Genomic DNA, 16,152 nt, shown 5'->3' on the forward strand with positions numbered 1-16,152 from the left:
TAAGGTTGATAATTTTCGATTTTATCAATTTAATCTTTTTTTCTTATGGAAGAGAAGTTTTTCAATGTAATATACTTAAATCAGGAAGAAAAGTTTTTCAGTGTAATGGACTAAAATCATCTATAAATAAAACAAAAACGGAATAAATAGTTGAAGGTAAACACACCCAGTTGGTCCCATTTTGACCTATTTAGATAAGTTGTTTCATCCAAATCAAGAGATCCAGTAGTAGATTTGTAATTGAAATTAGGCAATGTTTGCCTTAATTGATCCCACGACTTCCTTGCTCATTTGATTGAAGATAAGCATGATTATGTGTTACATTTTACAAATAATTAATACTTTAAGAGTGTAAATTATCCGTGTGATGGTGTTGGTGGTGGTGATGATGAACAATAATTTTTCAGACTGTTTTTCGGCTGTTGTCTCTATTTTCTTTTTCCTTTTTTAACTTTTGGTTGGAAATTAGTCAGGAATTTTCTTACCTTCTAACAATTATGTTTTTGTTGGTTAACTGTCGTAATATGATCGCTAAAATAAATGTTTTACTTTGGTTGAAAAATTGTCCGAAATTGGTTGGTATTTTTGACGATTTTTTTTTTCAAAAATTTCCAGTTTTCTAGTATCGAAATAACAATGTTGAAAAAGAGTTAATCCATGTACATTTACTTTGATTTGTTTGTTTTTTATATCAAAAAGGTTAAATAAAATTAGGCACGTTATTAGTGATGCAAACTAGAGGCAAATTTACGTTTGCCAACCTTAGCTAGGTTCTTCATCAGAGATAGAGATCGTAACTTACCCCTTTTTTCATCATGTGATTTTTATTTTGCACTCAACTTTTCAACCATACTGTATAAGAAAGCCATCAGGTTGTAAAATTTTTTCACATATATAAACAAAACTTCTTTTTCAAAAATTTTGCACTCAACTTTTCAACCATACTTCATAAGAACTGTAAAATTTTTCCTACATAAATTCTCTAGCAGACTTGAATACCGCATAATCATGACATCGGACCGTTGATTAGCAATTCAAATGTGTTTAGTTTATAAAAGCTTCGAACAGAATATATATTTTTTTAAAAGAAATTGGTACATCTTCGAACAGGATATATATATATATATATATATATATATAGAGGCCGGTTATCATACAAATAACCTAATCGTACATTATGTACGCGTCGTCCACAGCCGTCAGATCATCTTTCATAAACAGCGCCTTTTTCTATTAAAAATGTCAACATAGGATTAATAAAAAGGAAACCGCCAAGGTTAAAATCGTAAAATTTAAGATCAAAGCACCTGATAAACGGCGAACAAAACCTCAAAAATCATAACGTCAAAAATCATAACTTAAGATCCTAAATCAAAACGAAAACCGAAATTATAACAATTAACCAGAACGATTCTTCTTCACCAAAATGGATCGATGCCTATTTCAACAAACTCTTCTGAGAAAACTTCTGATGAATTTAGAAATTCTGTATGCACTGACTATCGAAGAAGATGGTGCAGGTTGACAAATCATGTGCGAAAATGTTGATAAATGTAAATGCGAATTCGGTATAAAAAAAAGAATTCTTTGAAATTTCATATAGTTTGCGAATTCATGGGATGCATATGCGATATCAGTAAAAAAGTTTAAGAATTCTTTGAAAATTCATATAGTTTGCGAATTCATGATAATACAAATGCGATATCAAACTTTTCAATATCCCCTTCATATAATGTGCGATTTCATATAAATTAAACATGCGATATCATAGAAAGGGACATTTAATTGTTTGTTTCTTACAGTTTACGAATTTCTTTGGAATCAAATGCGATTTCGAATAAGGCTGCAAACAAAACTTTAAAAAAAATAAAATTTGTAACAAAAATACAAAAAAAAACAACTACCAATCATAAAAACTGAAAATGATATTATTTTATATAAAAAACTTAATTTATAAACGATGTGACTATAATTTGACATGTAATGATGAATTTTACAATAAATACTACTGAACTTACCACCCTACCTATATAATAAATTTACTATATTAATATAAAAAACCTTGATAACTACCTTCCATATTAAGACATAAAAGACGAAATAAAACACACACAAAACACACAGACACAAACAAAAATGGCAGCTGAAGATATGGAAAAAATCAAAAACATTGCAATCAAGGAGCTATTATCAACTCGCACGTTGACAGAAATAACCACTGATGTCAACTCTTCTCATCTGGTTCTTGATGTGCAGGGCAAAATCCTTGAACAAATCAAGAACAATCAAGCAGTATGGGAAAAGCTACTTCAGGAACCACCATCAAGATTCAGGGACAAAGCTTTGGATCACATAAAAGAGCAATCTCGAGCTGATGACTTAGCCTTCTCTTTCCTGACAGATGCTCTAAACACGGTGAAGGAGAAGATGGAGTTCAGCTCTACTGAACGTGACAAAATCTTTGCTTCAAGTAACTAAATTTCTGTTAAATCATTTTATGGTTGTAGCTTTGTTTGACAATAACCAATATTTTGTATTTTGGATATATGTTTTGAACAAATATTATGCTTTTAATATAATCTAAAAATCGCATGAATTAATTAGGGATCTTTGCCACTATAACATAAAAAAAAAAAAACAAGATAACTCAACATCGCATGTATTAAAAAAGAAATCGCATTTGAAAAATCATATGAACTAAAATTAAACTGATGCATATAAAAATCGCATGTTCATAATACTAAAATCGCATGTGAAAATGATATACATCAATGAATATAAAATCGCATGTGTTTATTACAAATTCGCATTTACATTTAAAAAGACATTACTCATCCTCGTCATCTTCATCTCCAGACACCTCTTCCCACTGATCTTCTTCTTCAGATCCCTCATCACTGATGTAATCTTCAAAGTCATCTTCCTCTTCGTCGTCTTCACCCTCATTGTCTTTGTCTCTCACACCATCTTCAATCTGGACACCCTTCATCTTTTTTCCATGTTTACCTTGTTGTTTGGCTTTAAGCTCGCCGCAAGTCCGAATGTCATGACCTTTTTCATTGCATACGCTACATGTCCTTGACCTTTTCCCTTTGCGGCTGATCATTTGTTCCTTCTTAGATTTAATCCTTCTATGCGAGCCGCGGCCTTTGTTTCTTATACCAGCAGGCACACGAACAGTGGGGGGAGCATTAGTTACTGGTTGTTGATAACCAATCAACTTTGAAAATCGGTCAAATTTTGGATCAAGTTGCTTGGTTATGCGACTCTGATCAACTCTCTCTTTAAGCTGCATCATTTGATCCCTCACTAAGACAAGTTGATCAAAGTCGGAAATCAAATTACTAACCAAATACTCCCCTGTGTGGATGATTTCACGAGCAATCCGGTTAGCCCTCTGATGCACATCCTTGCCCCCCACATTTAGATTGTACTTAACATTTAACTCATTCGGCACAACATCCTTCGTCCATCTCTTCATAACATATTTGTTTGGTATTTCTTTAACACCAAACATCTTGAAAAGTAAATATATGTGTTTGCATAGCAGCCCATACTGCTCAAAACGCAAACAGCTACACTGTGCAGTTACATCATTCTCGAGATTCTTGAACCACACCTAGCAAATAACCAAAAAAAAAATAATAATAAGATTTAAAATAGCATGTATAAACATAAACAATATCGCATGTTTAACAATCATGTAAGTGAGTAAAATTGATATCGCATGTGGAACATAACAATTTCGCATTTCTAAAAAAATAATGTAAAATAAATAAACTAAAATCGCATATGTAATGTAACGGATTCGCATATCTAAAAAAACACGAAAAATACCTCCAATAAACCATCTCCATGTGCTTTAAAGTCCTTTAACATTATTCTGATATGTGGACCTTCAACTTTGGTGTCCATCGGCAAACATTCGGAAATTGTTCCATGAATCTCTAATTGCTGATCAAAAAATATAGACCAGGTGTAGATCTTAGCAGCATCGTTTTCCAATGTAGTTTGACTCCAATCAGCTGGCTCAGTATATCTTGAAATATGATCATTTTTCCTATGATTGAACCTTTGAACATCCATTGCCCCATCAAAATGATTCATAAACTCTACGAGTGTGAGTTGTGAATTAGCAACCTGACAAAAAAAATGGTTCTCACTCTCTGATCTTGAAGTTGTTCTCATAAGACCTGACATTGGCTCATGCCGGTAAAAAGCCGGAATCCACATGGATCTCATCCCAAACATATCATCAATCCATTTGTTTTCAGTGAGACCAAAGTCAATCATCACCAACTTCCACTGTCTCTCGAATTCTTCGGGCTCAATCGAATCAGTCCAAACAATGTCGCACATCCTCCTTTTAAACTCATCGTTATTGCACAACTCATGCCCAACCTTTAACAAAATAAAATGCATTTTAAATCAGTCTATTACAAAAAGCTATAATAATTAAAAATAACACCAACAAAAACACCAAAAAATGTTGCATGCTCTACCTTATCTGCCACTTTTTTCATTATGTGCCACATACACAATCTGTGTCTGCTAATAGGGAAAACCTCCTCAATAGCCTGTTTCATAGAAGGGTCTTGATCCGTCACTACAACATTAGGTTGTCGACCAAATGACTTTAAAAATGAATTTAGAAGCCATTTATATGATTCAATACTCTCTGATGCCAACAACCCAGCTGAGAGTGTTACATTCCGACATTGGTTGTCAATGCCTGTGAACGGAACAAACACCATCTTGTACCTGGACAACAAATGCGAAATCACATTTATTATATGCGAAATAACAAAAATCAAATGCGAAACCAGGGGGAAAAGCATGCGATATGTTCAACACCACTCTGTTGTCTAAACATGCGATATTGAACACTCATTAACAGACAAAATATGCGAAAAATCAGTAACAAAACATGTTTGTCTTTGAAACAGTTACCTGTTTGTCTTGAAGGTTGCATCGAACGATATCACATCGCCAAATTCAATATAGTTAAGCTTGCATAAACCATCAGCCCAGAACAACCCAGTTAACCGTTTGCCATCATCAACAGAGTATTCAAACGAATAATCAGCTAAATACTGTTTTTTGTCAGTCATCCTGTTAATCACCATGTCAGCGTCATACTCTCCTATATAGTTGTTTATTCGCTTTCTAAAATTTTTGCAATCATCAACCGTGGCACCAACGTTCTCGAAACCACCATAACGTTTCCTCATTATGTGGAAAGCTTTGACAGGACCAAGGTTTAAAGTGCCAAGTTCCCAAACCATCTCCTCCTGGACATCTGACAATTGTCTGTAAGCTGGGAGCATGTGAATGTCATTTTGACAAACAAACTTATGGTTATGGCCATCAACAAATTTCTTGACTGTATATAATCTACCATCAACAGTGCAAATCACAAGTTGAGCTTTGCATCCGGTCCTAATAGTCCCCCTGTTCCTGGTTTTGAATTGCTTTTTTGACTTGGAATTATCATCAATACACACAGGCTTATGTCCCTCTTTAGAACAAACAAAATACTTAGTTTTGATTATACCACCACTGTATACTTCGCCACCTTTCCGAATAGAAAAACCAGCTAACTTAGCATATGATTGATAAAACGCATATGCTTGTTCAATGGAGATAAATTGCATCCCAACAACAGGTGTAGCTGATGCCTGAACCTCCGGAGTGTAAACCCTTTCATCTACATGAATAAAAATAAAACACATAAAAAAGTCATACAAAACCACATGCGAATCGTCTGATAAATACATGCGAAATGCTGATATTGATTAATCTGAAATACATATGCGATTTATTATGTAATCAAATGCGAAATTACAAAGAAAACAAAACCAAATGCGAATCGTCTGATAAATACATGCGAAATGATGATATTGATTAATCTGAAATACATATGCGATTTATTATGTAATGAGTAAAAACATGCGAAGTTATACATGCTGCTTCTCAAAAACAATACATAAGTATCATCAAACATAATTTAGATATCTGAATTAACATAATTACCAATAGAAATCTCGTTTGCAGCACTTGAACTTGAAACTGGAATTGGAATTGGATTTGCAGGTCGCGGATTTAAAACATCCTCAATCGAAACTCTCTGATAAGCAGATAATTGAGCATGATCACCGATCGGCCGATTTTCTTCAAAATCATCTTCTGTTCGCCCAGTGCTACTCTGTGGATCCATCGAAAATAGACAAATTGAATGAAACCCTATCACGTACGAACGAAAACTGCAGATTGTGAATTATGGAAAATTTGAAACTGATTTGAATAATAATTACCGGGATATCAGTGTAACGAACTTCTCGCTGAATGAATGAAGAGACGAATTTGCCCTCTGATGAATAGGTTAATTGTCTGATTTAACCTTCTTAAACCGAACTCAATCAGGACACGTGTACGGCTCATAATATAGCGTAAGTAATGTAGGATAACCATATTTGTACCATACTCTTTACCTATATATATATATATATATATATATATATATATATATATATTAAAAGAAATTTGTACATAACTTGCTTCCACGAGGACCCTTAAGGTATTTATGATATAATTTTATAAAATCACTAACTTCAAACGGAAGCCATAATAATTACAATATTTTCTTTCAGTACTCTAACTTACAGGAACAAGATATATATTTTTTTAAAAAGAAATTGGTACATCACTTGCTTCCATGAGGACCCTTAGGGTATTTGTGATATAATTTTATAAAATTACTAACATCAAACGGAAACCATAATAGTTACAATATTTTCTTTGAGTACTCTCACTTACAGGCGTGTAAATGAGAGGAGTCAAGCTCAAGCTCTACGAAGCTCAAGCTCAGATCATTAATATAGTTTAAAAGAGTTTGAGCTCAACTTCTAATTGGCTTCTTAAACTCGAGCCCGACTCGATTTCAACTAGTTTATTATTTGTTAATTAATTTAAATACATTTCTACTTATTTAAGTATATTTATAATTATAATTCTTGTAGGTACAAAAAGTTTATATTAATTTGTTTTTTTTTTTTTGTAATTCAACAAATAATATTATTACTATATAATATACTTCTAATGTACTAAGAAAATTTATGTTAATAACAGGTTCCTGTAGTCTTAGAGCTGGAGCTCATACTTGTCTATTAAATAAACTTAATTTTTATGCTTAAATTCATTAAAAGTTAACTTAATTCAAACTTTCATTAAAACTCACTAATTGGAGCTTGGACCGTTCAAGAAGCTCACTTGTGGCTTTGCTCAATTACAATACTCTCAAATAAATATATGACTACAGTCGGCATTCAGTTATCTTTTCCTAAAAAAATAAGGAAAAAAAATAAGAGGAAGTAACCAGTTGTGATAACCCATGACCTTAGTACCCGTCAACTAACCTAATTGGTCAGACTTTGTGTACACTTTTGCTAGATATACATATACCTTTAATATATTAAACATATTATATACATATAAATGTTTTTATTCAAACATGCATCACATTGATGGACTATATATAACTACCACGGCATCCCTATTAGATCGACCATAACAAAACCTAAGTAAGATTTTGTTGTCAATGATAATCAGAGACAAAGATGATCAAAGGGAACTGATTTTATTGATTTGATTCTTGCATATTTTCAAAGATACATGGATAGCATATAAATACACATTCGCCTTAGATAATAAAGGAAATACAATAAAGATGATTCACAATTATTGGTTGCCTAATTTACGGATGCCAAGAATAGGGAGGATTCTTGTTGACCCATAACTTGCTCTCCAAGATATCCTCCTTTCTAACACTCCCCCTCAAGTTGAATTGTGGGATTGCCACGATTCAACTTGGATTGGTTTTGATTTTGGGTTTTGATTATGTTTGGTTTTTGGTTTGGCTACCGTCTCCTTGACATGGTAGTTTGGCTTGATTTGAGTTACCGCCTTTAGACATGGTAACTTTTGGCTTGATTTGAGTTACCGCCTTTCGACATGGTAACTTTGGTTTGATTTGAGCTACCGCCTTTCGACATGGCAGCCTGTTTTGGGTTTTGGTTTCCCCTCAAGCTGAAAAACAACTTGGCCATTTGGGTTTTGGCATTAGGTTTTTTTTTTTGTTTTTGTTTGAAGACACCGTCGTTAGACATGGTGCCTTGGCTTTGGTTTGGAGCCACCGTCGGTAGACATGGTGACTTGGTTTTGGTTTGGAGATTTTTGAGCTTTATTTTTTTTTAGCGGAAACGTTATTTTTTTCATAACAACCTGTCTTCATCTTGTTTGGAGCCACCGTAGGTACTGCATTTGTCTTTCCCATTTGCCTTTTTTCCTGTTTCTACACCTGCTCCATGACCCCTTTTAAATCTTTATCCTCACCAAAAAGAGATTCTCTTTTTTTCCTTTTGATAAAATTGAAACCTTCAATTATTCTCCACCACAAATAAAGAAATAAAGCACATTCGTGCTTTCTTGTTCACCCACAAAAAAGAAAGTTGCTTTTTCTTCTTTACTTTCACAGAACAAAACAACAAGAACAATTCTTTCTTTTCTTTTTTTTCTTTAATCGATCAAGTAACAAGCAAGTGGCAACCTTCACAAGCTTCCCATTAGGGTTCTGACCGGTGGCTGTTCGGGGTTTAGGAGGATGTCGACAGTGGTTCTCACAGGTTGGTTTGGTTTTTTTTTCGATTTTGGGAGTTTGATTTTGTTTGAGTTGAGTTTTTTTTGAGAAGGTTTGTTTTGTTTTGGGGTTTTTGGTTTGAGATAGGTTGTAGATGATGAGCAAAGTGTTTCCAAGGATCAGAAACACCGCTCTGATACCATGTTGTCAATGATAATCAGAGACAAAGATGATCAAAGGGAACTGATTTTATTGATTTGATTCTTGCATATTTTCAAAGATACATGGATAGCATATAAATACACATTCGCCTTAGATAATAAAGGAAATACAATAAAGATGATTCACAATTATTGGTTGCCTAATTTACGGATGCCAAGAATAGGGAGGTTTCTTGTTGACCCATAACTTGCTCTCCAAGATATCTTGTAAAACAACAACCATGGCAACATACTTTAACCAAAACCAATCAAACATCCTTTCTTCACAAAAAGCCCATATATTCAAAGATTTATTCAAGAAAAAACAGTTCAATGATCTTCCTCACTGGTATTCCTTAGAAACAGGAATATACAGTAGCAAACACTCACCAAGAACCTTACCTTCCGACCCTTTTGTTGATGTTGTATCCCATATATTTTCCCAAAAACAGAATGGGAAAACATCCTTCATAGATTCTTCAACAGGGTTCTCCCTTTCATACTCAGAACTACAACCATTAGTTAAATCCATGGCCTGTGGGCTCCACCACCAAATGGGTATTTCAAAAGGTGATGTTGTTTTGATGCTTTTACCAAATTCAATACACTTCCATATTGTTTTCTTGGGTATTTTGTATCTTGGTGCTGTAGTGACCACCATGAATCCTCTTTGTACTGTCTCAGAAATTAAAAAACAAACTAGTCAATGCAATGTGAAACTTTGTTTCACTTTGTCTACTAGACTTCAAGACTTGAGTGCATTAGGGATCACTTCCATTGGGGTACCCGAAAACGCAAACTACGATCCAAACTCGACTGCTTTCTCATGTTTTCACCAGCTTATTTCGCGTCATAAAAATAATTCCCTGCCCCCTCGAACGATTAGCCAGGATGACCCTGCCGCTATTCTATTTTCTTCTGGCACTACTGGTGCTAGTAAAGGTGTAGTCTTGACTCACAAAAACTTGATTGCGGGGGTTGAGTTGTTTGTTCAATTTGAAGCTTCACAGTATGGCGATGATAACGAAGAAAACACTTATTTGGCTGTTATACCCATGTTCCATATATATGGTCTTACACTATTCACTTTAGGAATCTTGTCACTAGGCTCATCCATTGTAGTGATGAACAAATTTGACCATAATGAAATGGTACGAGCTATCAGCAAATATGGTGTCACACATTTCCCAGCAGTACCTCCATTGCTTAAAGCATTGATCAAAGTAGGAAAGAGTGTTCATCGTGGTCACTTGAAGAGCTTAAAACAGGTGTCAAGTGGAGCAGCACCTTTGAGCACACAATGCATGGAGGAATTTGTACAAACATTTCCTCATATCGATTTCATTCAGGTAATTACAGGCCGGGTTTTCCAAACCCAAATTATAACACATAGAACAATATAAAATACACATTTTTTCAATCTTAAAATTTTTAAATTATACAAAGGTTGAAATGGAATGCTTATATATTTATCTCTCTTGAAATTAACAAATATTTATATATATTAACCACTTATGTACATGTATAAATCAACACATAAATGGTTAATAATTCAAAAGCCATATGAACAAATTAGATTGATGGTTTTATGTACATAACATATATATTTGCAACCACAAAATTTAAATATATCAGCCATGGTTCTTTTAGTACTTGCAATAATTTAAGCATGATTATTAACGAGTTTTGTTTATGTGTAGGGTTACGGCTTGAGTGAATCAACTGCGGTGGGAACACGAGGATTCAACACAAAACAGATAAGAAATTACACATCAGTCGGGTTATTGGCTCCTAACATGCAAGCCAAAGTTGTAGATCATGTTACTGGTTTGTGTTCACCTCCGGGGAAAACCGGAGAACTTTGGTTACGAGGGCCTGGCATTATGAAAGGTATGTCACAATGAATCATATTTGTTATTTTTTTCGTATCGGTGTCATGAAATATATGTCACGTTTCTAATGGTTTCATTGTTTGTTTGTTGTTGATTTTTGCTAGAATATCTGAAAAATGTGGAGGCATCTTGTTCAACAATTGATAAGGATGGATGGCTGCATACTGGAGACATCGTCTATTTTGACCATCAAGGGTATTTGTATATTGTTGACCGGCTCAAAGATGTTATTAAATACAAAGGTTTTCAGGTACAATACAAGTCACTTGTTCCTTAAAATTCACAATCTCATATTTTTTTCTTCAACTTGCTGAAGTTGGATTTGGAATATTGTGCAGATTGCACCAGCTGATTTGGAGGATGTCTTGATTTCTCATCCAGATATAGAAGATGCTGTAGTTATAGGGTAAGAGCGTCCAGACCACATTATATTAGATATATAAACATCATAAAATAAATTGAATACAAACTATTACATCCAGTGGCGGATCTAGAAAAAACCTAAAGGGGCAACGTTTCTATAAAAAGGGGCAGCGAAATCGAAAAAAACGTCAATTATTTCCAAAATTTACACTAATTTTACACTACCGCCAGAACGTTAAGGGGCAACGGGGGTTGCCCCTTGTTCTATGCTATGTCCGCCCCTGATTACATCTTAAAAAAAATAAATTATATTATATACAAGTTGTTTGGCAAATTTGATATTAGATACAAATCAAATACCAAATTAAATTTTCATGTATAAAATACATAATAATTATTAAACTACTTTATATTTTATTTTTAATACATTGAGCACTCCTAACTTTGGGATTTATGTACGTATGGTTCAGGAAACTAGATGAGGAAGCTGGAGAAATTCCCATGGCTTTCGTCGTGAGGAAACCTAAAGCCAAAATTTCCCATTATGATGTCATTAACTTTGTTGCTAAACAGGTTGGTGTTCTTTTATCTTTAAAGTAAAATAGTATGATTGTCTTGTTATATTTGCAATTTGATTTTTGCTAAATGGATTTCAATGTATTTATTATTGTTTTGTATCTTTATTTGACAGGTTGCACCATACAAGAAAGTTCAAAAAGTGGAATTTATAAATGCAATACCAAAATCTGCAGCAGGAAAGATATTGCGACGAGAACTAAAGTACACATTGACGTCAAGACTTTAAAGCTTTGTGTTGGCAGATAAAATGCTTAATGTTCAGTGGCATTGAATAACCACTTTATTTTTATATCTTTGTTCTTTGAACCCTTGGAACATATTGTAAACATATGTTAGTAACAATTCAATAAATTGGATTTTTTTTTCTATTTTAAATGGGTAGTTTGGAAATTGTGGCTAGCCTCGCCGGTATTCTTTTTTTTTTTTTTTTTCGTTTCTTTTTGTTTTAAGCATTATACAAAAGTAGTGGATACATTAGATAAGTGCAAGTCCTACTTACAAGTGCGATGACATCTGTGTGTCTCATAGATGCCAAAGTTAACAAATACAACAAATAGCTTATTGAAGAGATTCATTATATTAATCCTACATATAAGGAAGTTGATATTTCAAAGATGTCACACTTAGCATGCTGGAACTATAAAAAGAATAGATGATATTCAAAAGACAAATCATGATCCACTAATCAAGAAATAAGCAAAAAATTAAACTAGTCTCTCTGAATCTTAAACACCTAATTCACTACAAGAAACAGGCACCTTTTAGCGGTGACATGTCGTCGTTAAAGGGTCGCCGCTATAGATCGGCCGCTATTGGTCGCCTGTCGTTGCTAAAAAGGGTGTGTCGTCGCTATTGTGAATGACTTTTAGCGGCGACATTTTTGATCGTTAGCGACGACATTTGTCGCCACTAAAAGTAAAAAAAAAATTCCATTGCATTTCTATTCCCAGTTTTGCTGCTATTTCCAGTTTTCCAAATATATACATCAATAGGCCTTTATCAATACAAACACATCCAACTACAAATATTTACCAAATGGCAAAAATGACTGGAACCGACTTTGATACACTTAACAATCTCTCATTAAAATTAGCAAAGAATGAGGAATGATAAATATAATAGGAAAATACCAGTGCAAGTAAATACCTATTCTAAACAAGACGTATACGTAGATATTTGCACCATTTGATGTAATTATCCAGAACCTTTAGGAAAACTTCCGTAGTTGCTCTCTCGTCTATTTTCTAAAACGATATAAAATTTACACATCAGCAACATGTCTATTGAATTACGCTAGTTAGAGAAACTGATGAAAATGTTTTAAAAATAAATAGCATCACTCACTGGATTAGATTCGACAGGTATACCAAGCCAAAAAATACAAAACAGATTACATTCTTAAATACCCCCCCCCCCCCCCCCCCAAAATGAGAGAGAGAGAGAGTGAGTGAGATCCCCTGACTTGTACCGTTGCAACTGTCGAACACCACCTCCACTTTCATCGGCGGCCAACGTCACCTCTAAGATCAGACCTGCAAGACAAAAGAGCTTGACCAAATATCAACCGGAACCTTAATCTGGCCGGAACCTGAGCAAATGTCGTCGTTAACACCAGATTTCATCGGTTATCACACACAATGCGTAGCCGCATCCAAAACTTTCCTTGCTATCTGTAAAATAATGAACCTGTGAGGCGTACGTATAAAATGGGCCAGAGAGGCGTCGTCTCAGAAACGATTTCTTCCCGTCTCGCCTCGAGGCGCGCCTCAAAAAATCTGGCTCTAATTGTTTGGCTAGGCCTCACTAAGCAAAAAAATAATAAAAGAACATTGACATATGTATACCTTAGGGATAGACAGCTCAAGCCAAAACTTGGGACCATCATAGTGATGCAAAATTGGCTTAAAGCATCCTCCTCTAATGTTTTGCAAACTTTCCTTATGTGTAAACTGCAAAAGAAACACGCACGTCAAATTCAGGATCTAAGAACTTGTTATCAACCATCTTTAGGTGGTTACATTTAAAATACAATAATTTATGCATTTTTTCTTAACCAAGGCGCTAAGGGCTGCTGTTATGAAAGTCCTTAAGGTGTCCCTTCACCCACCAGATAGGAGAAACTAGGTTATCATTTGAGGGTTGACTCATACAAGCCCTTTGTTTAACAAAAGAGAGGGTTTCGCTAACAAGTTCTTGAAAAACCACCTGATTAAAGAGCTTGATTACCTTGGAGCTCAGCAAGTCTGGCTTGTTTTAGAGCCGATTGTCTCATAATCACATCTAGTTCAGCTGGGCAAGCATAGCATCACAAGCTCGTTCCCGATTTATTTTAAACACTTATCATTATTATTAATTTTTTTTAGAGTTAAATGCTTGGTTGGTCCCTGTGGTCTGCAAAAGTTTCAAACTTGGTCCTAGTGGTTTAGTAATTACACGCGTGGTCCCAAAAGTTGTCAAAAATGAACTCGGTTGGTCCCCTGACCTAACCTCTGTTAAATTTCTTATGTGTGAAATGACTATATTACCCTTGAACAGTTAAAAGAAATAAAAAATAAGTTAAATATCTCGGTGATCCCATCCCCTTTTCTTCCCCCTTTCTCTAAAACCCACCAGGCCACCATCTCCACCTTCAATCCATCACCACGACCACCTCCACCGTCACCTTCAACCCAACCCAACCCAGCCCACCCCCACCCTTCAATTAACAATCGCACTCCAACTCCGCCTTCACCGTCACCTGCAACCTTCTTCGAACGCTTCAATGGCGTTCAGCAATACATACCTCTTATCTCCTTCTTCTCTATACAAACTTAATCCGGTTCGTTTTTTTTTTTTTTTTTTTTTTTTTTTTTTTTTTTGACAACTTTTGGGACCACGCGTGCAATTAGTAAACCATTAGGACCAAGTTTGAAATTTTTGCAAACCACAGGGACCAACCAAGCATTTAACTCTTTTTTTTTAATGCCAAAACAAGGAATGCAGATGGCATGGGCTGAACCCTGACCTTCGGTTCAACAGTAACAACAACCACCACAGGACTGCGCTGGAGTTCGTATATTTATAAGTAAGTGTTCTTACTTAATATACTGTAACTTTTTTAAAAATTATTATTAGTATTGCTTTACAAATTGACAAATCCTCATTCACAGCAACCATCTCAATTGTTTATTACTGGGCAAAATTGATTGTTTTAATTAATCTACAATTAATATATTTTTGTTTACCTAGCATCCCCATTCCCAAGACCCACATCGTCACCCTCATTGTTCACTTATTTTACAAATCAAACTCTCTATTCCCCAATACCCAATATCCTAATTTCTGAAGTACCTTAAATCATCATTATGTGTGTGTAGATATTAATTACAGTCAATGAGAAAAAGAACACTAAATTCCGTTGAATCTAATATGAGCAGAATTCCAAGCCTCATCAGTTTAAACTAGTGTTTGAACAAATCACTAAAATAAAAGGATACAAGCACAAGGATTCGGCTATTTACCTGTTGCAAAGAAGTCGCAAACCAGTTTCACACCAGAAAAAAGCTTCACGTCTGAAAAAGGCATCATGCCGGAAAAAATCTTCACGCAGGAACCCACTTTCATGCTGGAAACCACCTTCACGCCGGAAACCTTAGTGCCGGAACCTTCGAGGGGGAGATTTAGGGCCGGGAAGAGAGCAACAAAGGGAATTTTGGGATGGAAAGAGAGAGAAATCGATTTGGGGGAGAAAAGTACAGGCAGGCAAGGGGGGAAATTCTCCCGCTTGTAAAAATGGATTTTGCGTTTAAAACCCTAGCTATCAGATCTCAACTTTTATCAACGGCTGCCCCTGCTTCATTTATTCCAGACGTGACGCGGATAACACCTTTAGCGGCCACTTTTTAGAAGTCGTCGCTAATACTGTCGCCCATGTTGCTCACATTTCTTGTGGTGTAATCAAAACATATGTTCAAGAACAAAGCAAACATCTGTTCAAGCCTTGGACCGTTGTTCAAGAAGAAACAACATATGTTAATGGCTAGAGACTATTGAATACCAAAGCATTGTTGAAGTCAAAAGTCTGATCAAGAGAACCAAACATCTGTATGGCCAATCAGATGCTTGGATAACTACAACAGTGAATAGCTGATGTAGCGCGTGATACGATAACGAAGAGCAAACACGTTGATTCTGCAAATACCCATGTGATCTTTCCCAAACCCCCAAAATTCCACCCAAAGGGCACATAATTTGAAGTGAAAAATGAGTAATTTCAAAATTGATGTCTGATCTTTCAAATTACTAGAGGAACATATAAATAGAAACATAAATTCGAAATGGGCCTCAAAAGGACAATGGGCCAAACATAAGCCAAAAAACAAATTGCCCAAAACATTTCAAAAAACATAAAAACGTAAATAACTAATAGAAGTAAGCGTTTTTTGGCCTGGACGATGACCCAAACCGCCGTAGCCCGTTTGCAGCAAGATGGAGCTCGTTCTCA

At 35.0% G+C, this 16,152-nt stretch overlaps 2 protein-coding genes and 1 long non-coding RNA gene across 3 annotated transcripts; 1 reads left to right on the top strand and 2 right to left on the bottom strand.

Annotated features, from left to right (window-relative positions):
- Positions 1 to 4,428: 4,428 nt before the first annotated feature.
- Positions 4,429 to 6,248, bottom strand: LOC110941158 (protein FAR1-RELATED SEQUENCE 5-like). Its single transcript, XM_022182779.2, has 4 exons — positions 6,034 to 6,248; positions 4,951 to 5,707; positions 4,566 to 4,761; positions 4,429 to 4,446 (listed from the first exon to the last, which is right to left on the bottom strand). Exons 1-4 carry the CDS (start codon positions 6,215 to 6,217, stop codon positions 4,429 to 4,431), a joined length of 1,155 nt encoding a protein of 384 aa, XP_022038471.1. The 5' UTR covers positions 6,218 to 6,248.
- Positions 6,249 to 8,420: 2,172 nt separating this feature from the next.
- Positions 8,421 to 12,059, top strand: LOC110941638 (4-coumarate--CoA ligase-like 6). The gene is made up of 7 exons (XM_022183303.2): positions 8,421 to 8,681; positions 8,783 to 10,184; positions 10,536 to 10,725; positions 10,832 to 10,977; positions 11,066 to 11,133; positions 11,561 to 11,663; positions 11,782 to 12,059. Exons 2-7 carry the CDS (start codon positions 9,078 to 9,080, stop codon positions 11,893 to 11,895), a joined length of 1,728 nt encoding a protein of 575 aa, XP_022038995.1. The 5' UTR covers positions 8,421 to 8,681; positions 8,783 to 9,077; the 3' UTR covers positions 11,896 to 12,059.
- A 591-nt stretch (positions 12,060 to 12,650) lies between these two features.
- On the bottom strand, positions 12,651 to 15,649 carry LOC110941630. The gene is made up of 3 exons (XR_002594205.2): positions 15,170 to 15,649; positions 13,514 to 13,618; positions 12,651 to 13,339 (listed from the first exon to the last, which is right to left on the bottom strand). It is a non-coding gene; the product is annotated as an uncharacterized LOC110941630 (long non-coding RNA).
- Between the last annotated feature and the right edge of the window lie 503 nt (positions 15,650 to 16,152).

Source organism: Helianthus annuus, chromosome 3 (assembly GCF_002127325.2).
Source record: "Helianthus annuus cultivar XRQ/B chromosome 3, HanXRQr2.0-SUNRISE, whole genome shotgun sequence".
NCBI classification, from domain to species: domain Eukaryota; kingdom Viridiplantae; phylum Streptophyta; class Magnoliopsida; order Asterales; family Asteraceae; genus Helianthus; species Helianthus annuus.

Coding starts and splice junctions, on each gene's coding strand:
- LOC110941158 (XM_022182779.2), bottom strand. CDS start 6,217: ATGGATCCACAGAGTAGCACTGGGCGAACAGAAGATGATTTTGAAGAA. Junction 5,708..6,033: donor TGCAAACGAGATTTCTATTG/GTAATTATGTTA, acceptor TTATTCATGTAG/ATGAAAGGGTTTACACTCCG. Junction 4,762..4,950: donor GCAACCTTCAAGACAAACAG/GTAACTGTTTCA, acceptor TTTGTTGTCCAG/GTACAAGATGGTGTTTGTTC.
- LOC110941638 (XM_022183303.2), top strand. CDS start 9,078: ATGGCAACATACTTTAACCAAAACCAATCAAACATCCTTTCTTCACAA. Junction 10,726..10,831: donor AGGGCCTGGCATTATGAAAG/GTATGTCACAAT, acceptor GATTTTTGCTAG/AATATCTGAAAAATGTGGAG. Junction 11,134..11,560: donor GAAGATGCTGTAGTTATAGG/GTAAGAGCGTCC, acceptor CGTATGGTTCAG/GAAACTAGATGAGGAAGCTG.